Genomic DNA, 26,060 nt, shown 5'->3' on the forward strand with positions numbered 1-26,060 from the left:
CTGCAGGCGGGTTTTTGTAGAGGTAACATGCTTAGCGCTGTGCATGTGACTCGACTGCTTTTATTCCCATCGTTCCCAGTTTAAAATCCTTTTTGAAGAGTTTGCAGCGGGCCTCGTACATGTCTTTCACTCGGAGTCCAACCACGGTGCAAACAGAGGGTTTTCGACCCAGTTCTCATTACATTTGCACTTTCCCATGTTAAATTAACGAGTGCAAATAAATACAAATCAATTAAACTAAACTAAACGTCAGCGTTATCGCTACGGCTTGAATAACGTGTTACCTATGCTCCGGTGTTCTGAAATAGCTCCCGACGGCGACACACATTAAGGACCATAAATTGGTTCCGCCCCACTGCGTACCGTTTGCGTGAAAGAAAAAAAAAAGCCTGACTTAATATCTCCCGTTAATAGTTTCCCCCCAGATTTCACAATGAAACATAAGATGACATGGCATGTTTTTAAGACCTCCGAAAGTCGGATTTAAGGCATTTTAAGACAAATTAAGGCCTTAATAGTTGATAGTTGAATTTAAGACCTTTTAAGACTTTTTAAGGTCCCGCGGACACCCTGATACATACTGTACTCTCCCACAATACATATTCACCTTCCAATACAGCATTGTTTGGTATTTCTGTAAATCCATTTCTGTTTCACTGAACTAGCAACAAAGACACTTACCGCTCTGCGTCTATCTTTGAACCTATGAGGAACCTATGAATGGGACGGGTGAAAAGACACAACAAAGAATTACGTTTTAGATTGAATCACAAATGATGAACGCCATCACCACTGTAATGACAGCCAGACATTACCACTGTAATGACAGCCAGATATTACCACTGTAATGACAGCCAGATATTACCACTGTAATCAAATGACAGCCAGATATCACCACTGTAATGACAGCCAGACATCACCACTGTAATGACAGCCAGACATCACCACTGTAATGACAGCCAGACATCACCACTGTAATGACAGCCAGACATCACCACTGTAATGACAGCCAGACATCACCACTGTAATGACAGCCAGACATTACCACTGTAATGACAGTCCGATATCACCACTGTAATGACAGCCAGATATCACCACTGTAATGACAGCCAGATATCACCACTATAATGATAGCCAGACATGCACAGAAATGTGTGTAGCTAACACACACATTTTCAATCATTGTGGGGATCATCAATTGACTTACATTCATTCTCGAACCCCCTTAACCATAACCACCATAGCCATTACCACTGCATGCCTAACCCAAACCTCAACCACAGCCCCTTGTGGGGTCTGACCAATTACGTTTTCCTCACAGGTGGGGGCATTTGGTCCCCAAAAGGATAGGAGGACACACACACACACACACAGTGTCCTTACGGTGGGTGTATGAGCTTCAAGTCAGAGCCGTCCTCGTCTGATTTTGATTCTTTGGCACAGTAGATCTTGCCATAGACCAGTGGGTCTCCCATTGACTGGAAGATGGACACCTTGGTCTTCCGGGCCTGGCCTCCCACCTCACACTCAAACGTGTAGTCGTCTATTACCTCCTGTGGAAACAAGTGGTGATACATTATGTTATATGCTATATTGCATTGACTGCTGTAGTGTGTTGGTCATGTTAAATAAAAAAGTACATCCATGTAACTGCTTTGTGGTCAATTCTGAATGTAAGCATTCACATTTTTAATAATGCACCAGGTTAGAGGGTTCCTTGTATAATTTACAGCATTAGTTCTCTGAGAATCCCTTTTATATCCAAGTACAATTTGTATTGTACCTGAAATATCTCTAACCGAATCGGCATTCATATCAATTAATGTAAACAATATACATAACAGTGTTATGCTTTTCAGAAAAACAGACGTGCAATTTTGACCTCTGTTCCATATTTTCTGTAGCTACAATATTAATTGTGAATGATAAAGGTGTGTCTGAGGCTATGGATACACTGGAAGAGCTTCTTTTCATGCTTGTCTAATTTGCTCACCGTTTATAAACGGGAATGATTTTTTGTTTAAGCACATCATGAAACGCAGAGAGCAGTATGATTGGTTATGCTCACGCATAGCGCAGGTCATCATAAATATCAACTTTCCACGAGTTCCCTATTGTTGCATGGCAACACTGTGAGTTATCTTTGATTTTTAAACACCTTTTCACAAACATTCTAAATGGGCTCACGTTCATTTACTGTTGCAATGTTTGCTCATTAACCCTTTCACTGCGACAATACAGAAGGTTAACTCTTTCACTGCCACACGACAAAGGATTAATATCTGGCAGGAAATACACTCGGGCTTGAGCTGTCGCCCTATATGTCTCTTAAACCAGTGTGTTCATGCTGGTGCAGCTGCTGCCTGTGGACTAGCAGTGTTACCTCAGCAGGCCAGATTACAGTGGACTAGCAGTGTTACCTCAACAGATTACAGTGGACTAGCAGTGTTACCTCAACAGATTACAGTGGACTAGCAGTGTTACCTCCGCAGGCCAGATTACAGTGGACTAGCAGTGTTACCTCAACAGATTACAGTGGACTAGCAGTGTTACCTCCGCAGGCCAGATTACAGTGGACTAGCAGTGTTACCTCAACAGATTACAGTGGACTAGCAGTGTTACCTCAACAGATTACAGTGGACTAGCAGTGTTACCTCAACAGATTACAGTGGGCTAGCAGTGTTACCTCAGCAGGCCAGATTACAGTGGACTAGCAGTGTTACCTCAACAGATTACAGTGGACTAGCAGTGTTACCTCAACAGATTACAGTGGACTAGCAGTGTTACCTCAACAGATTACAGTGGACTAGCAGTGTTACCTCAGCAGGCCAGATTACAGTGGACTAGCAGTGTTACCTCAACAGATTACAGTGGACTAGCAGTGTTACCTCCGCAGGCCAGATTACAGTGGACTAGCAGTGTTACCTCAACAGATTACAGTGGACTAGCAGTGTTACCTCCGCAGGCCAGATTACAGTGGACTAGCAGTGTTACCTCCGCAGGCCAGATTACAGTGGACTAGCAGTGTTACCTCAACAGATTACAGTGGACTAGCAGTGTTACCTCAGCAGATTACAGTGGACTAGCAGTGTTACCTCCGCAGGCCAGATTACAGTGGACTAGCAGTGTTACCTCAACAGATTACAGTGGACTAGCAGTGTTACCTCCGCAGGCCAGATTACAGTGGACTAGCAGTGTTACCTCAACAGATTACAGTGGACTAGCAGTGTTACCTCAACAGATTACAGTGGACTAGCAGTGTTACCTCAACAGATTACAGTGGACTAGCAGTGTTACCTCGGCAGATTACAGTGGACTAGCAGTGTTACCTCAACAGATTACAGTGGACTAGCAGTGTTACCTCAACAGATTACAGTGGACTAGCAGTGTTACCTCAACAGATTACAGTGGACTAGCAGTGTTACCTCAACAGATTACAGTGGACTAGCAGTGTTACCTCGGCAGATTACAGTGGACTAGCAGTGTTACCTCAACAGATTACAGTGGACTAGCAGTGTTACCTCGGCAGGCCAGATTACAGTGGGCTGAGAGTCCTCCAGCTGCAGTGACTTCTCCACCACAGCGTACTTCTCCACCTAGTGCACCCACACAGGAAAAACACAGTTGATGATGGTGTGTGTGTGTGTGTGCCCGCATGTCCCCACAAGTGATGAAAACAAGATTTCTTGTCGCTGTGAGGACATTAGGGTTAGGGGTTAGGGTTAGGCATTATAGTCGTTAGGGTTAAAGGATAACTAGGTTCTAGGGTCCAAAATAACAAAGTTATCCATTAACTCATTCAGTGCCAGAGGCCTAGAGCATCTTAGTTCCTACTGCGCCACGACTCTAAGAGATAGGGCTGTGTGGCGGTGTTTGCAGGGCTATATCTATATTCTATATTATAGCTATAAATACAATACTATGGCTCATTTGACATCAACTATCCATCGTTCAATATGTGAAAAAGAATAAATTTGTTCATGTATATGTTCGCGTGTTATACCGTGGTGAATATAAGTATAGTTTCAGATTGATCCTGGCTAATTCCATAAAACGGCGCTATGGAGGAATACGTGAATTTTACTAAAAGCATTGGCGTTGCTCGCCTGGACACGCTACTATTTCCAAATCAAATGTATATAATAGGTATTATGTTTCATCATTAATGCATGAAAGGGGGGGGGGGGTAGTTTTTTGATGCTTTGATCGTCACCAACGGCATACGTTCTGGAGTACGTTACACATGGTAGTAGGGCTGGGCGATATGGCCTAAATATGATATCACGATATTTTCTGACCTTTCGGCGATACACGATACGCATCACGATGTTTTTCTTTTTTTCCCCCAAACAATTCATTATGAGGCTTACCAAGACAGTATTTGAGTTTGCAAGCTAACATTAAAGACAAAATAAAATACCCATGCATTTAGCATTTTTATATTATATATTCGATTTAGATTATTGGATTATTAGATTATATATTGCATATATTTAGCAATGAGATATTATATGATTTAGATACGAAATATGATGAATTGAAAATGGGGGACCCTGATGTAAACAAGACGAAAGTCTTTCTCTGGTCTGCATCCTCCAGTCCACTGTTGACTGTTGTTGTATTGAGCTGTACTGTATTGTACCTATGCTGCAATCTGTTAATAACGTTTATATTCATTCAGTCGGCAAACAGAATCAGTTTGATTGACAGTCGCGTCTGCCAATTACGTCACATCGCTTGCACCCGCCCTGCTGTTCTTAGCACCAATCGGCAAGCGCGTATTAATTTTTTACTTCCGCTATTGGAGAGCTCAATGAAAACAACAATGGCAGCGGTAGCTCGCCGCGGCCGACTTTTACCTTTTAGCTCTGCAGAATGACTAAACGACTGGAGGCATAATGATTTTACTGTAACAGATGTTATAATAAAAGCATTTCCATACATCTGTCTGATTGAAAACGTTATTAACAGACCGCAGAATGGGCACAACGGAGTCAGCACGGGCTGAGATATGAACGGCTAATGCTTGCTATATCTAGGTCGACCTCGGTCGTTGCTATGTAAATACGCTGATGTTATTGAAAGTGTAACTATATAACGTCAATGCCACAAAATGAATGCCTTTGTTATCATAAGTAGTAACTTTTGATGCAGTAGTGTGTGTGGGGCGGCGCTGTTCAAAAGTGTCAACGTGTGGACCAGATTGACGCAACACAAGCCTCTTGGGCAAAACATCACGATATCCACGATACGTTTAAAAAGTGTATCGTTAATGAACTGTACCCGATATTTATATAATATCGTCATATCGCCCAGCCCTACATGGTAGCAACGATCAATGTGAAATCATGGTTGGATCAAAGCAGGATTGATGTCATATAGTCCTTACCTTCACTAGGAGGTACCCCAAAAAGAATATTCTAATTGTCTGATCGCGATTTCCAGTATTGGTGTCCATCGTGTCGCCAACATAATCCACCACAACACATGCATCGGGGGCATTGGACGCGTTTCAATGCCATCAAGTGAACCGCTAGACTCGCCTGACCAAGAAAATTGTGCCCGGAGACATTCGAATGTAACACACTGTGTGTGAAAAAAAGGTTTAGAAGGGTGGGCAATACTGCCACCTACCTGGATGCGGCCGGTATTGCACTCTAGCGATCTCAGAGTGATTCCCTATGGTAACCCCGAGGTCCGTGTGAGAGAAATTAATAAAAATATCGAATAAAAGAAATAACAATGAAAACCCGACTATACTCGGGTTTTCGGGGGTCCTGGCGATCAACGCATGGCGAGATAACCCGACTATCCTCGGGTCTGGCGCTGATTGAGTTAAGGTTAGGGTAAGGAGTTAGGGAATGAATGGAAGTCTATGGGATGTCACTGACACATCTATAGGAGTCAGCTGTATACTGTATCTGTTATGTTATGTACACAGTGAGAGAGTGAATCTTATTGAATGGTATTATTGTAAAGAGGGAGGGGTGACTCACGTCAATTTCTTTGGGTACGCTGAGTTGGCAGTTACTCTGTCTCCACATGTCGACACACTGCGTATGGAAACAGACAAGAAAAGAGTGGGGGGAGAGAGAAAGAGAACGTTCATTCACACTTGTCAAGCTTGGGGTCATGACCCCTAATATGAAAACAGGGAACAAATCAATTCTTAGTCAAGTTAAAGTGACTGAAATTATATAGAATAATTATTATTTGGAAATGAATAACTAATGCAAACCACTGACAAGCTCTCCCAAGAGAACGCGGATTCGTTCATTCAACAGTTTCTTTTAATTCCAACTAGATTAAACATTAAACAATTAGTTAAAAAGGTCCACCGATGAGTTTTCGCTGCAAGCCTGTCCTTTTCCATTGCATGTATATGGCTGTCTAAGCGTGTGTGTGTGTGTGTGTCAGGGTTTCCGTTAGAAAAAATTGTTGCCGGCCTCAGTGTCCGGTAGATTTCAATCTACCGGTCAAATGAGAGAAATTCCGGTCAGAGTTTATTGAGCTTAAAGTGGAAATGAAGCAGTGCGATAAATACATATTCATAGCATCACATTAGTATTTAGATAAGCCACAGAAGAAATCACGTTATAAAAATAAGCAGTTTCTAAGAAAAAACGATTTGTTGTGTGCATTTCTGAAGCATTTATCATTATGGGCGCGGCCATTTTGTTGCTGACGTCATGGGGGTTGTTTGGTGTACACTGCTGGTTAGCTGCCTATAGTGAATGGGTCAGTAAGTAAATAAAATGTTGCCTACAAAACAACGGGACCGCGGTGGTTCTGTTTGTATTGCTCCTGGCTGTTCAAACAAATTTTACCATGTGAGAGAGAGGAAAGTTGGTTAATTTCCACAAACTACCAGTGAAAAAAACAGTGTTGTTGGCATGTTGGCTCAGGCTGGCTGCACTCAGGCGGCGTGATCAGCCTGTTGGACAGGGAATGAAGATCCCCAGAGAACACTTCATTGCCTCGGATTATGTTGTTGGGGGTGGAAGGTTTGTCCAGAAGACCACTAATCAGCTGAAGCCTGATGCGGTTCCCTCGGTCTACGACAGACAGACCGGCGTTAGCTCTCGGGAGCGATGGCTAGCTAGTTGGCACCAGCCGGGGACCGGCGTTAGCTCTCGGGAGCGATGGCTAGCTAGTTGGCACCAGCCGGGGACCGGCGTTAGCAACCGGGAGCGTCGCGGAGCATTCAGCCTGCTGGCTACCTAGATCCACTTCAACCAGCGTCGCGGAGCATTCAGCCTGCTGGCTACACAGCTTGTCGGTGTGCTAATAGCCTCTGCAAGCTAACGGTAGCTGGCTACACAGCTTGTCGGTGTGCTGGAGCCTCGGCAAGCTAACGGTAGCTGGCTCCAGGCTATTAGCACATCGACAAGCTGCTGGAGCTCCCGACGCTCGGCTGGTTGAAGTGGATCTAGGTAGCCAGCAGGCTGAATGCTCCGCGACGCTCCCGGTTGCTAACGCCGGTCCCCGGCTGGTGCCAACTAGCTAGCCATCGCTCCCGAGAGCTAACGCCGGTCCCCGGCTGGTGCCAACTAGCTAGCCATCGCTCCCGAGAGCTAACGCCGGTCCCCGGCTGGTGCCAACTAGCTAGCCATCGCTCCCGAGAGCTAACGCCGGTCTGTCTGTCGAAGACCGAGGGAACCGCATCAGGCTTCAGCTGATTAGTGGTCTTCTGGACAAACCTTCCACCCCCAACAACATAATCCGAGGCAATGAAGTGTTCTCTGGGGATCTTCATTCCCTGTCCAACAGGCTGATCACGCCGCCTGAGTGCAGCCAGCCTGAGCCAACATGCCAACAACACTGTTTTTTTCACTGGTAGTTTGTGGAAATTAACCAACTTTCCTCTCTCTCACATGGTAAAATTAGTTTGAACAGCCAGGAGCAATACAAACAGAACCACCGCGGTCCCGTTGTTTTGTAGGCAACATTTTATTTACTTACTGACCCATTCACTATAGGCAGCTAACCAGCAGTGTACACCAAACAACCCCCATGACGTCAGCAACAAAATGGCGGCGCCCATGTTGAAAACAGGGATATTATATTTGATTTTTCAGACAAATAAGATAGATTTCACATTTGATTATAGAACCCTGTCTTACACAAGGTACACAACAAACAAACTAGGATCACATTGCTCACTGCTTCATTTCCACTTTAAAAACAATTGATAAGCAAAAGAATGACAACAAAACAAAAGAATGACATCATCAAGGCATGTAGATTTATAATATTTTTACTTAAAACTAGGCTACTTTTGCGTATAAAGCCATTATATTCCAAATAAAATAAGTCCCGAGACTCCATGCTGCTGCCGACTTTAAATCAAATAGGTGTCTGTGGGCAGTCGCCCGACAATAATAAACAGCAGTCTGTTATAATCACATTTTTATGAGCTAACGAATTCCGTTATATTGGACATTTGTATTAATTATATCAAGCGAAGAACTGAGAAATTTGGCAGAGAGAGACGGCAACATTATCGTGGGTTTGCGTGACGACTCTCTCTCTCTCCACCTCCCAACGACTTATTTGCGAGAGTTGCGCTCTCCAGACTCCACGACGAGGTAAATAGAATACAAGTGGCGAACGTTAACGCCGCCATTTTGGTGCTGGGTGATTTCAATAGCGCCAATCTGAGAAAGGTATTACCTGACTTCTATCAGCATGTGACTTGCAACACCAGAGGCGGTAACATCCTAGATCACTGTTACACGCAATTTAAAGGTGGCTACAAGGCTCATTCTGATAGTGGCTTTGGTAAATCAGATCACGCGTCAATCTTTCTTTCACCAATGTACAAACAGAGAATCAAAAGTACTCCTGTAGTCTCGCGAGAGGTGCAGAAATGGGATTTGACGTCAGAGGAGACGCTCCGGTCTGCGTTTGACTGCACAGACTGGAATGTGTTCCAGATAACATTAACAGATAACATTAATGTCTACACGGAGACAGTGGTGGACTATGTTTGTACTATGGTGGAAGAAACAATCCCCACTACCAAAATGAGAGTTTACCCAAATCAAAAACCCTGGGTAGACAATCCGTCCGTGAAGCTCTGAGAGAGCGCACCAAAGCATACAACGACGGCCTAGTGGCAGGCAACATGAATGACCACAAGGTGGCGCGATACAACGTAAGGAGGACAGTGTCAGAGGCCAAACGGCGCTACAGAGATAAAATTGAACTCCAGTTTGAACAAGCTGACTCTAGAGCTATGTGGCAGGGGCTCAAAACGATGACAGACTACAAAGGCGCCTCCCTCAAACTGAACAGTGACATCTCCTTAGCAAATGACCTCAATACCTTCTATGCGAGGTTTGATGCTGGTAATAACAACACCAGCTCACAAGCCACGGCAATGGGGGGGGGGGGGGGGGGGGTCGGCTGCTGATGGAGGCGCAGTGTTCAGGGTAACAGAGCATGAGGTGAGGCGGACCTTTAAAAAAGTGAATATCAGGAAGGCAGCAGGTCCGGACGGCATCCCCGGCCGCGTCCTAAAAGTCTGTGCCGACCAACTGGCCCCAGTATTCACTGACATATTTAACCTGTCCTTAGAACAGGCTGTCATCCCCACCTGCCTGAAGAAGTCCACTATTATCCCTGTACCCAAGAAATCCAAGCCTGCTTGCCTCAACGACTACCGCCCTGTAGCTCTCACCTCCATAGCCATGAAGTGCTTTGAGAAGCTAGTAAAGGGCTACATCTGCTCCTCCCTCCCCATCAACATGGACCCCCTGCAATTTGCATACCGCCCCAACAGGTCCACGGAGGACGCCATAGCCCATGTGCTGCACACAGCAGCATCACACCTGGACAAGAGGCAGGGGAACTATGTGAGAATGCTATTCATCGACTACAGCTCGGCATTCAATACCATAGTCCCCTCCATACTCATAGCCAAGCTCAGGGACCTGGGCTTGAACTATGACCTCTGCCAGTGGGTCTTGGACTTCCTGACTGGCAGACCCCAGGTGGTGAGAGCAGGCAACTGCACCTCCTCATCCATCACCCTCAACATAGGGGCCCCCCAGGGCTGTGTTCTGAGTCCCCTCCTCTACTCCCTGTACACACACGACTGTGTGGCTCAGCGGAGTAGCAATACAATCATCAAATTTGCTGACGACACAGTGGTGGTGGGCCTGATCTCTGCCAACGACGAGAGGGCCTACCTGGAAGAGGTCAAGGTCCTGGCGGGATGGTGCCAGGAAAACAGCCTCTCCCTGAACGTCAGCAAAACAAAGGAGATGATTGTGGACTTCAGGAGGTCGGGGGTCAAGGACTACAGCCCCCTCAGCATCGACGGGGCACCGGTTGAGAGAGTCAACAGCTTTAAGTACCTCGGAGCCTACATATCCGAGGACTTGACATGGACCACACACATTGACAGTGTTGTGAAGAAGGCACGACAACGCCTCTACTTCCTCAGGCGCCTAAGGAAGTTCCAAGTCAGTCAGAAGATCCTTAAGAACTTCTACTCATGTACAATAGAGAGCATCTTGACCGGCAACATCACCTCCTGGTTTGGGAATAGCACTGCACAAGACCGAAGCAGACTACAAAGAGTGACACGTTCAGCCGAACGCACAATTGGAGGGGGGCTCCCCACCCTCCAGAACATTTACAACAAGCGTTGCAAGGGCAAGGCTAAGAGAATCATTAAAGACTCCAGTCACCCGAACAACTGCCTCTTTGAACTGCTGCGGTCAGGCAAGCGATACCGGAGTCTCAAGGCGAGCACAGAAAGACTCAGAAGAAGCTTCTATCCCCAGGCCATCAGGCTGCTAAACGAACAATGAATGAACACTACACAACAACAACCACCAAACGCACATAGCACACACATCCACACGCACACACTCACTTTAAACAAACACACTGTAGCACCCACTCCACACACTTTATAGCACACACCCACTTTAAACAAACACACTGTAGCACCCACTCCCCACACTTTATATTTATTGATGAAGGATTGCACTACAACTCGTACACCTTACTGTAAATTGTACCTAAATTGTACCTCATCCCATTTCTGCTTTGCACTAGATAGTACTGTACATTAGTACACTGCATAGTATTGTATATTATATGGTAACTCAGAACATTGTACATATGTCTATACCGAACACTGTGACCTCATTTTCTTCTTCTAAATTACATGCTATACTATGTTATTTGATACTATCTTGTCTAGCACAGTCTCTGGAGCGTAACAGTAAGAAGCATTTTGTATGAAAGTATTCTGTACTTCTGTATGACAACTAGTGTGTGTGTGCGTGTGTGTGTGTGTGTGTGTGTGTGTGTGTGTGTGTGTGTGTGTGTGTGTGTGTGTGTGTGTGTGTGTGTGTGAGAACTGACATTGCCGGCCTTGGTGATCTTGAGGTCTATCAAGGGAGCAGGTTTCCTCTCCTTTCTCCTCTGTAGGTAGTCGTAGAGACGTAGCTGTGGTGGTGTGGGGAGGTGTGACAACTCCTGTTGCCTGTTGAGCGCTGCCCGAGAATACCTCTTAAAACACCTAGAAGACACACAGAGAGAGAGAGAGAGAGAGAGAAAGAGAGAGAGAAAGAGAGATAGATAGATAGATAGATAGATAGATAGATAGATAGATAGATAGATAGATAGATAGATAGATAGATAGATAGATAGATAGATAGATAGATAGATAGATAAGCCCATGTGTGTGTTTTATGAAATGAGGTACAGTAAGACAGCACTTTGTGAAAATCTCTTTGATAAAGAATCTATCTATCTATCCATCCATCCATCTATCCATCCATCTGTGTGTAGGATGTGTGTGTATGTGTGCGTGTGTCCTAAAAAAAACTACATTGGACTTCTGTAATATTTGTGTATAATCTGTGTATAATTGCCTCTGGTACAATGAAGTTTGTAGAATTGGCCATTTCAAATCAAGCAATTAAATGTAGGTGTGCGTGTGTGTGCATGCGTGCATGTGTGTGTGCGTGTGTAATACCGTTTCATGGGGCGAGTGTTCATCTTCTGCTTGTTGTAGAGCAGACGGTTGGTTGTGCAGGTGACGGAGATGGATGGGTCTAGACACAGAGGCTCAGCCGTGGCCAGAATCAACTGGCTTTCCAGCTGCAACTTGTCATCCTGCAGCAGAGAGACGACAAGCTCACATAACGTCTATGAAAGACAGCACTGTTTTGGGGACATTTTACTAGCTGAAGTTGGCTAGCTTAACCCATTCTGCGCCAAAGACTCGTTATTGCCGTCCAACCGTGGAGCGCCAACAACGAGTAAACTCGTTTTTATGATCGTTATTTCGTTTATTCGCTATGTCTATTCATAATTCATGGCTGCAGCCTCTGCAGACCCTGTCTGAGCTGGCAGACGGTCAACACCGCCCTCTACTGCCTTGCGGAGCTATTGCACTTCATTGGAAACGGTCTGGTGTGTTTTCTGAGCCGATCTGAGCCGTGGGGGCGGGGTTTAAATACTCAGGCGAGGCAGGCCTTTACAACGATGGCATGGAACACTAACCCCGCCCGTCCATTCATGTGTAATGCTCGGTAATGTCGGGGACAGGATCGCTGTGGATAACTGGAATGGCAATCAGATAATTGGATTCTTTTTTTTGCATTACATCAGAGACAAGGTAAGAACACTATATATAAAACCTTGCGTTGATCTGATATTTCTTTCTCCCGCGATCAAAGCTATCTGTGTGGACCGTATTGTGGTTTCTTGGCTGCGGTGGGGGGGGGGGGGGGGGGGGGGGGGCGCCCCGCTACGAGGGCCATTTCATGTATGCACGAGGAGATATAATAATGATAATCTAGCGTTGATTTCAGGAAGATTCGATAATCAGGCGAAAAATGACAACGTGTTTAGTGTATTCCACTAAAGGGCTATTATCGCATCTTTTCCTGGGATTACTAAGATTCACCAAAACTATACTCATATTCAAAACAATATAAAACAGAAATGTACGGATGAAAAAACAATCCGTTTTGTGCATGTTGACTGGAAGCAACTCACTGACAATCGACGGGTGTATTAGACCCATAGCTATAATATAAGATATATTTTAAGCACTCGCAAATTTGGCATTCTAAAACTATATCCATTGAATAAAGACCTGGCGCTGAAGGGGGATCATCGCCCCCTGCTGCTGGCGGTCAATGTGTTAAGAGCTAAATGTCACAAATGTGTCCTTCGTGTTTAAATTTGTCTGCCGTGTTACTGCAGTTCCGTTTTGGAGTTATCCACCTCGAAATATTGCCAGGCTCTTTGTTTATAACAATCCTTATTTGGTTGATGTATATCGAATTCATTATTGATATCATGATATGAAGGATTTCAATATCTACATCACAAAAACTGCAATTTGGACATATTTTTCTTTCTTTTTTAAAATAGCTCAAATCAGTGAGTAAAAAAGATTAGGAATATTTAGATCACATTGCCCTCTCCCCCTCTCCCTCTCAAACCCACTTTGTGCATTTTTTCAAAATACGGTAGTAGGCACAGAGAGGCTGAAATTGTGAGTTTCTTTACTTAAGAGTTACTTAAGAGTTAAGAGTTTAATTTGGAAATGGAACATGTATAACCATCACAATACCATCGGTTTCCCTTTGAACATTAACCATGTAAAAATAAATAAAGAAATAAAGTGGATAGAGAAACCTCAAGACAGGATAGCTTTCAGTTTCCCGTTAAGAGAAACCACAGGCCACGTCCACGTTACTGCTTACCTGTGTCCATTTGTGGTGGTCACTGGTCATCGCATGGACATCACAGATGAGAGTCTACAGGGGACGGAACAGGACTTAACTTGCTGTGTGTTATGTGAACCGCACAAACCTTAATGGAGTTTCAAGGGACTGGATGAATTAATCATTGTATTTATAAAGCACTTTAGAATGCAGAGCATAAACGGCCTCCTCCTCCACCAACGTTTAGCAGCCGACCTCGGGCTACACAGGCTCAGCGGCTGCCACACGCACCGGCACCAGGCACACGTACACAACGGCTGAACACCCTGGAGAGAAGGACTTGATCTCTGCCAATTAAGTGGAGGGATGCTTTTGTGGCCTCGATGTCAAGAGACCCGATTGGGAATTTGATCGGGAACGCCGGGGCAGACACGCTGGATTGACCGCCTGGATCTTTAATGTCTCATCCAAAGGACATCAGTCGCAACTGTACGGTGTCCCTGTTACCATAACAGGGGCATTGTTACTGCCATTGTTACTAAAACACCAATAATAATAATTAATAATAATAATAATAATAATTAATTCATTACATTTATATAGCGCTATTCTAGACACTCAAAGCGCTGCCCCCCACCTTGCCTCCTTCACCACCACTGGTAGCACCCAACCTTGGGCTACGCAGGCTCAATGGCTGCACTGGCACCAGGCACACATGACACTACACACAGTGGCTGAACGGCTCAGGAGACAGGGATTGATATCAGCCAACTAAGGGGAAGGGAGGATTAGGTGGCCTTGATGTCAGAGACCTGATTGGAAATTTGGCCAGGAACGTCGGGGAACCCCTACTCTTTGCGATAAGCGCCCTGGGTTCTTTAACAACCGAGATTCAGTCAGGACCTCGGTTTAGCGTCTCATCTGAAGGACGGCTATACGGTGTCCCTATCACCGTAACAGGGGCATTGTTACTGACTAGTCCAGAGGACAGAGTGCCCCCTGCTGGACAACAACACCACTTTCCAACAACGGCCTTGACCTGGGCTCGAACCGGTGATCTTCTGATCATGAGTGCGGAGCTCTACTCATGTAGCCACGCTGCCGGACTACTCACCCGAGCAGAGCTCCAATCCATGAACCTTCCAACCATGGGCCCAGAGCCAAGTAAGCCACATTCACTAACCCACCAACTCCAACTCCATATTTACGTGCATGCTGTTCACCAAAGGACTGTAAGAGGACTCACCTGCATCGTGGGCCGCAGCAGGATGTGTTTGCTCTGGTAGGTGGGCATCTTTGTGTTTCCAGACTGTCTGTAATCTCTCACCTCTACGATCACACAGCCACAGTGGAAGATGTTCACCTGAAACACAATGTAGAGAGAAAAGGCATTACACACACCACCAGTGCTGCACAATGCTACGTTTTACACACACCAGTGCTGCACAATGCTACGTTTTACACACACCAGTGCTGCACAATGCTACGTTTTACACACACCAGTGCTGCACAATGCTACGTTTTACACACACCAGTGCTGCACAATGCTACGTTTTACACACACCAGTGCTGCACAATGCTACGTTTTACACACACCAGTGCTGCACAATGCTACGTTTTACACACACCAATGCTCTACAATGCTACATTTTACACAGAATAAGCTATAACAAAAGAATAACTTTAGGAACAGAAAGAATATATTAATAGGTCCAGTGTATAAGATTAAAATTTTAGGGGGATCTATTGGCAGAAATGGAATATAATATTCATAATTATGTTTTCATTAGTGTATGATCACCTGCAACTAAGAATGGTTGTGTTTTCATAGCTTGGAATGAGCCCTTCATACAGTATTGACCATGGAGCAGAGCAGCTCCTCCACCTGACCATGGAGCAGAGCAGGTCCTCCACCATGGAGCAGAGCAGCTCCTCCTCCACCATGGAGCAGAGCAGGTCCTCCACCATGGAGCAGAGCAGCTCCTCCTCCACCATGGAGCAGAGCAGCTCCTCCTCCACCATGGAGCAGAGCAGCTTCTCCTCCAGCATGGAGCCCGCAGCTCCTCCACCATGGAGCAGAGCAGCTTCTCCTCCAGCATGGAGCCCGCAGCTCCTCCACCATGGAGCAGCCACATTGCAACAATGTTACAAAACGCTGTAGTTTTACTGTTCTGGATGCGCTTCAATGAAAACAATGATGCCGGTGAATGCCATGATAAGCAACGAGAATGAGAGGGGTATTCGGCTGGTTGCAATCTGCAAACCTCGCCACTAGATGCCACTGTATCCTACACACTGGTCCTTTTAACACTTTCAGTGCCAACAACGAGATTTCTCGTTAGTTCATGCCAACCGTTGAGTGCCAGCCGACGAGAGATCTCGTTTTTAATCGTTATTTATTTTTTTATCGATTTCCATAAATTTGTCATCAATCTAGCCTCACGTTACCAGTGGGGATCTGTCTGAACTCGAACAGGGAAAATACCACCCCCTATCGTCTCTCCGGATGGTACTGCACCCCTTTGGATTGGATTGAATGAAACGCATGGAGAATAAAAAGTCCTGCTTCCACGTTTTACTTGTCAGACAAGTAACCGGAGACGATCCAAGTCATTGCCCACCACCAGAACAGCGGAGAATATGTGTTTCCAGTACCCAGCGTTGGATCAATAAACGCAATCGATATTTGGAATGGCGATCAGGAATTGGAATAATCTTTTTGGAGAACATCTGATCTGAGGTAAGGAATCTATTTTACCAGTCTTGGGATAATCAGAGCTATTTTCACCTATATATCAGCGTGTGCCATATGTGTGTGTCTGTGATCAGGAAATAAGATAATCGATTTTTCAACCCGCTTCTATAGCGTGCATAAGTACACATATACTATCGATAATCTAGCGTTTATTTGAAAACGATTCATAAATAGGCCAAAAAATTACAACGTGTTTTATGTATTCCAGTGTATTCCAGTAAAGGGTGTTTATCACAGAATCTTTATTTTTTTCTGAAACTTTCAGAAAACGAGCGTTTTTCAAAATGGTATAAAACGGAAATGAACCGATTAAAAAACAATCCATTTCGACAATGTTGACTGCAAACAAGTCATTGATAAGCGACAGCCATATTAGACACAAAGCGATAATTTAAGATATAGTTTATGCGTTCGCAAATATGAGAGCTCTGTCATTGAAATGGTTGGTGGCACGCAACGGGGTTCCTAGGCACCGCATGGCTGGCACGGAAAGTGTTAAGGATTGTGATCTGTAACAATGACTGGAAATGTACACAGTACATTCCGACTTTGAATGTGTTCCTTTTATAATTTCTCAGGTGATTTCTAGGTCGCTCCAATTCATATTTAGGAGTCTACACATTAGATGCTCACCTGTGACTTCTCCAACAGGTCCACCAGAATTGGGGGCAGTTCCTCAGCGTCCAGGTACTCCAGCAACTCCCCTTCTTCATAAGGCAGACGAATGGTCTCAGAGTCTATCAATTCACACAAACACACATAAGCCATGATAAATCAGTAGACAACACAGTGAAGCACTAGAACTACTTAGAAACAAGATAGCACTTCTTCATACATGATTAATAGACATGTGAAGAGTTTGGCCCACATATCCTACCAGTGTCTCATTCAGCCGCCACAGCAAGAACATTTAGCACAATAGCTAAATAAGTGGGACATGAACAAACTGTTATAGTGTAGGTCAAAAAGCACAATCAATCATTGGCCCAGTGCTTAGAACTAGTTATTTAATCATATACATAATCATAAATAGAAGAAATTATGTATATCATATGGTAATTATTTAGTAGATATACATTATATATTTATAGGTATATTTATATAAATGTATATATAAATGTATTGGATTATATAGAGATACAGGGTGTATACATATAATTAACAATAGATTAAATAATGTGTGATAGTTAAAAAGTGGTAGGAATTTAAAAGTGTATACTTCTTCCTACTCCTTTTTCGAACAGGGTAAACTATGATTTGTTTATCCGTTTCTATTTTTGTTGTCTTTTTTTTAATTTATTATCTTTTGTATTATGTCAAATGAACAGATATGTTTTGTCTTTATACTTGTTCGATACTTGTTTCATTAATTCATAACCAAGTATCCAAACGAGCGCTGCAACCTGTACTAGCAACAAAACTAAAAGCAACTAAACTAAAAGCATCAAAGATTGACGAGGGGAGATGTTGTGAAGGATCAGATTAAACCGAATATGTATATTTAGTTATATATATATATTTAATTGTATTTGTATATCGTTTGATATCCCCTGTATATTCCTTGTACAATATGCATTGAATATCCCCGTTTCTACTAAACAGCCCATAATAGTTTCATTCTACCATTGGACGAGAACCTGGCGCCAGGTTGCCATACCCCTAGGTTCAAGTTCAATCGTGCCGCCTAACATGTCGAGGCAACCCCCGGTTCCGCGCAGTAATATGCCGGGCGAAATACGTGTGGTACTATTTGTTCATAGCGCATATATATATGGCGCTCGTAAAGTAGAACTTTCTTTTAGTCCAGTTCTTTACCCTCCAACAGAGTGACAGACGCAAAAGCCTCCCCACGAAGCACGTGCGGTGTAGTAGGGCCTACTTGGCCCAGAATAGGCATTGAGATATCGTGTAGATTAATAGTTGAATGGTCATAGTTTGGCACCATACCGTCGAGTTGGACGTATTCTATTAAGCTAATAATAGTCTATTTATGTATGGTGCATCGTTCGGTTCGAGTTCTACAGTTATCAGTACCCCCATCGTTCCTGACGTTATCTGGACGCTTATCCAGGCTGGTCAGACCCCTAGTGGTGATTGCATCCGAGGAGCTCCGGGTCAAGAGCGACTGGACCTGTATATTGGATTACTCTACCCGACGACGGCGAGCCTTCCACGGCTCTTGGATTATGCTTTATGTGCTTTGATTATTCCATGGATAAAGGCCAACACTGTCGAGTGTTGGAATTACCCCCCGGAGAGGACTACAGGTGAGGCGGCGCTCTACACGTGAGGTCGCACCACGTCTCTCCGTTGTGGACCGGCAGATACCGTTCCACAGAGGGTCCAGCTGTGTTCGTCTACGGCCCGAGGTTCTGTGGGCACTGGGTCTAAGACTTTGGATTCTCCCAAGACACCGTCAGCCAGATGGGATACCGCCAGCGACTTCTCTAACCCCCCCCTCCTACTGTCTTACAACCAGCGGGACCCCCCCCCCCCCTTAGTGTATCCAGCTATAATCATTTAAGTACTATCGCTATCGTTTCCTAAATATTCCAGGTTGTATACTTACTCCCTGCGCAACCAGAGATTGGACATTCAATGTTGATTTACCTACGAATACTCGTTTGCCATAAAAGTGCATACTTAACATTTCAAATCATAAATGTAATTAAGTGAATGTTGTATACACCCTTTGCTGTATTAAATATTCGATTTGGTCCATTTGTGTTGGTTCGTTTCATCAGGTGGGAAAGTGTTCATCATACTTATATCTTGTACTGGGTGGCCAGAAGTTAAAGTACATGAGGTAGTGGTATTAAATATCATATCTAACAATACAGTCAGGGAATTGTACCCCTCAGCTACAGGAGAGGTGGGCCAAATGACACCCTGCTACCACTGCTACAAAATAATTAGGAAATAATTAAATAAGAAAACAATGCATGCATTGGAAGGGTTTCAATACCTTGAAGTTCAGTTCATTCACTAAAAGCCTTCTTTGAAAAAGGCATGTGCAACTCATTTGATTGTGGCCTTCTCACCAGATCCGTTCTTGCCCCTGAGCATCAGAGAGTAGCCCTCGTTCCCAGGATACAGGTTGACCACCAGGCACGACACGGGGTCCTGAGACACCAGCTTCTCGAGTAGATTCACATTTCTTCTGAGATTCTTTGGGGGAGACAATCATACAGACAGGAACACAAGAAACAGATTCTCAATATGATTTTCTAGCAACCCTGAGCATTCCTCCTTTTTATATATTATAGGGGAGACTTTTCTGAGTAATAAACATTTGTCAAATTTTCTTTTGCAATTTTTGGGAGGTTCACCCATTTCTTCTCACAGAATGCCTGGACTACTAGCCAAACTCAGCAATGGAGGAAAACAAGCATTCATTAATTACATTTGACTTGTGCTGTTTGCTGTTGTCAAATAAAGTGCCTGGACCATTAGATGAACACTATCCATTTGGAAAATGTGTTGATATTTTAACTAGTATAGAAGGACTGGAGTGGCTATTTAGATATTTAGCCAAGAGTTGGTTAGCTCCAAGTTGTCATCCTGCATTTAGTTTACATGGAATAAGATAAGATAAGATAAGATATTCCTTTATTGATCCCCTTGGGGAAATTCAGGCATCATAGCAGCATGGGGGAAGGGGGGGGGGGGGGGATATAGGCGCTGATTGGTTTTCCATTCATGCACACTCTAAAATACTTCCAATTCCAATACTATATATACTTTAAGATTGTGCTTTCTGTAGCTCTTCTAGGAAATTACTTCAATCATTAGTTTGAATTGTGCTTTGGCACTCAATAACCACATTGCACACTATATACATAGGAATTCATTTCTCCACATTTGCCTTGGAGAATACACATACGTGTACACATTTCTCCAGAGGGATCAGTGTGCAGGGGTCAGCCATTTGTGGCGACACTGGATCAGGTAGGCATTCAGTGTCTTATTCAAGAACACTTTGACAGGGTTGGGCACATTGACTGTTGTGGGGGATTTAACCTGTGATCTTTCAGTTACAGGATGGTCTATGACCATCAGGTCACCCCTGCCAGTAATAGAAGGTGGGGAGATGTAGAGTTATGTTCATTTCAATAAGCTAAACTTTCTAATGGAACACATTTCAGTGTTGTTGATATTTCTCTCTCCTATACAGACAGAGCCTTCAGTGTGGCGTCCCCTACCCTCTGGAACTCTCTCCCCCCCCGAAATCCGCAACGCCCCAACCCTGGACACCTTCAAATCCGCTCTAAAAACACACCTCTTCACCAAGGCTTTTCCCCATCAGTTAGTTTAGATTAGATTAGGTCCATTATCCCTTACCTTCCCTCCCCCCCCCCTATTTTCCTTGCCCTATTTTTTGTCCTGATTGTGAAGCGACCTTGGGTTCTATGAAAGGCGCTATATAAATTTGATCTATTATTATTATTATACAACCCCAATTCCTTAGTTCTACTGCAAGTCTGTGCTTTTGGATTTGAGAGGTAAGCCTACTTATACAGACCTTTAACTCTGGCTCTTTCTCACACTCCTCTATGTATAGCTCATAGAGCTTCTGGTACAAACTCCTCCTCCCAGCGGACGAAGTTCTCCTTTTGGCTGGTCGTTGTCGAGCACTCTCAACAATGTACTGAGTGACAGAAGAAACATGTCATTAATTAATGAGCAATGGAAAACAGAATTGCATATTGAACAATATAGCGCACGTACGAATGCAGACATACCAGTGATCATGACTCAAAAGTTATAACCAGTGGTTTAGGGTCAGGAAATACTATTTTGATGAAGATTGGATGGCTAGCAGGCAGGTTGAATGAAGAAAATGCACTAATGCTGTATACCATACATGTTCAATTACTTTGCAACTCATATCTATACCTTCATGTGTGGTGCACAAATATATAACCTAGAACTGCAAGATGACACGGTTTGGAAGCAATGTAATCTTTCAAATTCAGATTTGATATGGCTGAATAAATACATACAATACATAATTTGGGAACTAAGTTGATTATCGATCTAACGAGGCAAGAAGGATCAGAGCCGAGTTGAAAACAAGATAGAAGGGCAATAAAATAAAGTCGAGGAAACATTTGGTGACAAGATGGGCCTTAAAATATGGCACATCATACATGCAAACAGGGCAAGTCAACCCAACTAAACAAGGTTTGTCTATGTGTCCGAGTTTTGTTTTGTGAACCATTCAAAATTGTTTGTGGGGACAGGGTTTCCACTTCCACGGAGCACAGACTTATCAATGTTGGAGCCCTTTATAGTGCTGTAGACTCCAATAATATCATCTCCCACACAGGAATAACCTAGGCCACAGGGCATTTTGTATGTGCGGGTCACATATTTTCACTCTGTTCCAGTGTCTAACATATGCGGTCATGTTGTTAGCAATGGCATGGGGCCAGCATAAAAACAAAGTGCAGAGACCTGTGCATCACTCTCTCTCTCTCACACGCACACAAACAAAAAAGCCAGCAGGTCTTACCTCAGCTCGATCCAATGCATATTCCAAAACTTGTTGCTGAAAAAGAAAAAACAAGGAATATTTTGGCTAATCCAAACTCAATTGTCACTATTTATATTATAACAAGTGATTATGGTTTTCTTCATCTACTAACTACAAGACGCATTGTGGTTGTCCAGGCTGTCGGTTAGCCGTGGTGACTGAGATCCATGAGATTTAAAGATTTAAAATCAACTCCTATTGCCACACTGGCTACATCTATGTCCATTCTAAACTTACAGAAACGTTCAAAGTTGAAAGTGCTTGTCCTCTGAATTTTTTTTGACCCAAATATGTGAGGGGTGGGGGAAACAAATCGATTAACATACAAATCAAATCACAATTTCTCCACAAACCATAGACGGGTTTGCTTCCTTTTCGAAAAAAAATATTTATTGGAATACAGGGAATTCGTGGTAAGTTGGTAAGTAACTTTAGGAATGTCTGTGCTACATTTATGCCATGTCTCCATTAGCTATGGTCAGCCTAGCTTTGGCTAGCCTTGGTCTAGCATGGTATGGTATGGTTGGGTTTGTGTCTCCAATCTCCATTGTGTTTCGTGTAGACTATCTGGTTGCTAAGCAACCATTCAAAATGCACCTGTGGTACACAAGCGAAACCATGATTTGTTTGCTTGTTGAACCAAACTTAGGTTGTGAAAGGTGTCCGTCTCAGCCAGGGTCCAGCCAGGTCTGGCCAGGTTCTAAATAAAATGGAAATGCTCAGTGTGTGCCAGACAGGCCCTGGCTTAGTGGAGACGAGGCATTCAATATTGAGCTCCACAAATCATGTTAAACCCAGATTCGGCTCAAATAAGGGACTAAACACGTTTCGCAATTATGCCACATCAATGTGGAACGCCCTACCCAAAGCTGTAAAGGAATGTGGATCACTACCCACTTTCAAAACCTCTCTCAAGGGACACCTACGGGAGACTGCAATTCAACACTGGCCCCTGTAAATATCCTAACCCAACCCCCTCCAATGTACAGTCATTTACCTAGTATGGTTTTGTCAATAGTTCAATGTACAATTGTGTTTGTTTGTACAGTGTCTCCTCCCCCCCCCCCCTCAATGTACAGTGTTACTTGTTTATACAGTGTGCCCCCCACCCCCCCCCCCCAACCACCTCCAATGTAAATTACCCAGTATGGTTGTCAATATCCCAATGTACCCAACCCCCCCCACCCAACCTCCTCCAATGTACAGTTTCTACGTCAAATGTATATACTCCCTTTTCTTGACTCCTTCTGTATCACAAACAGTACTGTATTTGCAAATCTGGTATGTCATAAATGTATAGATGTAGCAGTACTGACTATCTGTATGTCATGTATGTCATATGTCTATATGAATTGAAAATGGGGGACCCTGATGGAAACAAGACAAACGTCTTTCTCAGGTCTGCATCCCCTTAACAATTGTATGTATTGAGCCGTACTGTATTGTACCCATTCTGCAATCTGTTAAATAAAGTTTTCATTCATTCATTCATTCATTCGAATGGACATAAATGCAGCCTTTGTGATAATAGGAGTGGAGTACGAATCTTGATGGAAGAATAAATGGCTTCCCGCCATGACTACAATCCTGCAGGTTTGTATGGTCTGATCTGGACAAAGTCACCGTGGCCAGCTGTCAGTGACGCGTTTGACTTGTCAGACACTTGGCCATGTCTAGATATAGCCTGTAGGTAGGGATGCTTACCATTGTGGGTTGCCACCAGTTGCAGGTTAAGTGAGAGTAGATGATGCTGTCCTTAGCCTCCACACCGTCACCTTCCTAGAGGGACCATTCACACCCTGCAGTGTAAGACAGCAAATATCACACATGTAGCCTGTATCACAGAAGAGTCATTCAAGTCGAATAATTTCCTACTCTGGAGTCTAACCATTTGGTTCGATTCCTTACTCGTTAGCCTACATTTCTTAAGGAGGTTATGGGAGAATCAAGTGATGTGCTTGTATTGCTCCTGTTTTCAGATTAAGCTCTCAGTGCATGTTACAATACAACGCACTGTATCCTGTGTCAAACACATCAATTGTCTTGAGAACAGTTGGAATATCATTGTATTATATTATCAATGTACCGGTTGTTCTAGAGATAACGTTACTGCAGCAACAACAGCAATTCCATTAACGGTACTAAGCAGATGAACTCGCATGATGCTTGCTGTGTAACTTTCAATAAGTTGATAACGTGAACCGTTCAGGCCAGATGGGCTAGACTTGCTAGCTGCCATGCTAGCTGAAGAGTTCCATGTTTTGACATGATTTCAAGAGTTTCTGCAAAAGACAAGCAGATCAAACTAACGCTAGTCTAAAGACACCAGAGTGAGCAAAGACGCGACAGTACACACACAACTAACTGGCTGACGGTGGGGGGGCTAACATGACCACCGTTAGCATGCTAACATCTTTGCAAGGCAGAAGTTATCATCACGCAGGCTATCACACCAAACACAAACACGTGGAATGCTGGCAATGTGAATAATAAATTGGACTTTACTTTTTGGTTGCATAGTGGTTCACTGTAACTCCAAAGCACGAAGCAAAATTAATATTGAAAATTCAGTGTCTTCATTGAAAAAAAACTCGGATCAGCGGCCATGTTTTTCCAGTGTGACAACAACAGCTACACTTCCGGTCTGGGCATCGAGGGGCGGGACCAAGTGGGTGATGATGCGCTCAAAGCCATTAATGTTGTGAGGTTTACATGTGATTCTGACTTTTTTATCAGCAAAAAGAAAAGTGCGGACCCCCCTACGTATAACTATTTATGTAATTGTAAATGCAAGTTAAAGAAAAAATAAAACATGTATTGTCCTCATTGGATAGGGCCTAACATGAGACAGACTCATGGTTACACAGTACTGACTATACTATTTTCCTTTCAAAATTGTTAACATTTTGTCTTCCTTACCAAATTTGATATCTGACATCATGTCCTTTAATAGCCTACTACACAGTATATATTAATACATTAGTATAATATCTTAATAATAATGCTATTTCTTGATGGTAGTTTAGGGTGCAGGTAAGCTTATACTCTATTTAAAATACACAATTTGCAGTAACCCTCTGACTGTTTATATTGTCCCAGCCTGCAACCACCACAGATACCACAGATACCTCAGAACCCTCTGGTTGTGTATTATTGTCCCAGCCTGCAACCACCACAGATACAAAACAGTCACATCTAGAGACCTCAAAACCTACTCTAGCGAGGCCTTTAACCTTGAACTGCAGAGCCTGGACTGGTCAGATGAACTCAATGGTACACTGGTTGAAGAAACATGGCTTGGTTTCAAAACCAAATTCTCAACAATACTAAACAACATGGACCCCCTAAGAACCACCAGGGTAAAAAATCGCGCTGAGCCGTGGATGCATGAATGAATGAATGAATGAATGAATGAAAACTTTATTTAACAGATTGCAGAATGGGTACAATACAGTACGGCTCAATACATACAATTGTTAAAGGGATGCAGACCTGAGAAAGACGTTTGTCTTGTTTCCATCAGGGTCCCCCATTTTCAATTCATATAGACATTTATGACATACACAACATACATGACATTTATGGCATAGGGACATATAGGTATTTAGTACTGATACATTTGTGACATAAACGGTATTCAAATATACAGTACTGTTACCCCTAGATCCTGACAGAGTATATATGATGGGGAGGGGACTGTACATTAGGAGGGGGTGGGTGGGTGAGAGAGAAATATATACATACGGCGGGGAGGGAATATATACATGCGGTGGGGAGGAGACTGTCTATTAGGAGGTGGTGGGGGTTTTGGGCATTTACGGTGGCCAGTTTCGAATTGCAGCCTCCCGTAGGTGCTCTTTAAGAGCGGTTTTGAATGTGGGTAGTGATTCACATTCCTTTACAGCTTTGGGTAGGGCATTCCACATTGTTGTGGCATAATTGCGAAACGTGTTTAGTCCCTTGTTTGAGCCGAATCTGGCTTTTACATGATTTGTTGAGCTTCCTCTGGTGTAGTTGTTGTGGTATTCACTGACCTTTGGGAAGTATTTTGACATGTACATGGGTA

The 26,060-nt window shown here is 43.7% G+C and overlaps 1 protein-coding gene across 5 annotated transcripts in view; it reads right to left on the reverse strand.

Moving 5' to 3' along the window:
* Positions 1 to 24,610, reverse strand: part of supt20 (SPT20 homolog, SAGA complex component) — a 51,371-nt gene extending 26,761 nt beyond the window's left edge. For 4 of the 5 annotated variants that reach the window (XM_084319659.1, XM_084319661.1, XM_084319660.1 and 1 more), the window contains exons 1-14: positions 24,500 to 24,610; positions 23,699 to 23,793; positions 21,974 to 22,009; positions 20,981 to 21,106; positions 19,500 to 19,626; positions 17,092 to 17,195; positions 14,950 to 15,066; positions 13,743 to 13,796; positions 11,999 to 12,138; positions 11,383 to 11,539; positions 5,997 to 6,053; positions 3,522 to 3,596; positions 1,384 to 1,553; positions 682 to 714 (exon numbers count right to left, since the gene is read on the reverse strand). In XM_084319659.1, coding sequence (XP_084175785.1) covers positions 682 to 714; positions 1,384 to 1,553; positions 3,522 to 3,596; positions 5,997 to 6,053; positions 11,383 to 11,539; positions 11,999 to 12,138; positions 13,743 to 13,796; positions 14,950 to 15,066; positions 17,092 to 17,195; positions 19,500 to 19,626; positions 20,981 to 21,106; positions 21,974 to 22,009; positions 23,699 to 23,701 — 1,199 coding nt within the window. In that variant the 5' untranslated portion in view covers positions 23,702 to 23,793; positions 24,500 to 24,610. The remainder of the gene's footprint in view (positions 1 to 681; positions 715 to 1,383; positions 1,554 to 3,521; positions 3,597 to 5,996; positions 6,054 to 11,382; positions 11,540 to 11,998; positions 12,139 to 13,742; positions 13,797 to 14,949; positions 15,067 to 17,091; positions 17,196 to 19,499; positions 19,627 to 20,980; positions 21,107 to 21,973; positions 22,010 to 23,698; positions 23,794 to 24,499) is intronic. The other variant, XM_084319658.1, reaches the window with a different exon arrangement.
* Positions 24,611 to 26,060: the final 1,450 nt, after the last annotated feature.

Source organism: Notolepis coatsorum, assembly GCF_963971535.1.
Source record: "Notolepis coatsorum genome assembly, chromosome: 8".
In the NCBI taxonomy this organism is placed as follows: domain Eukaryota; kingdom Metazoa; phylum Chordata; class Actinopteri; order Aulopiformes; family Paralepididae; genus Notolepis; species Notolepis coatsorum.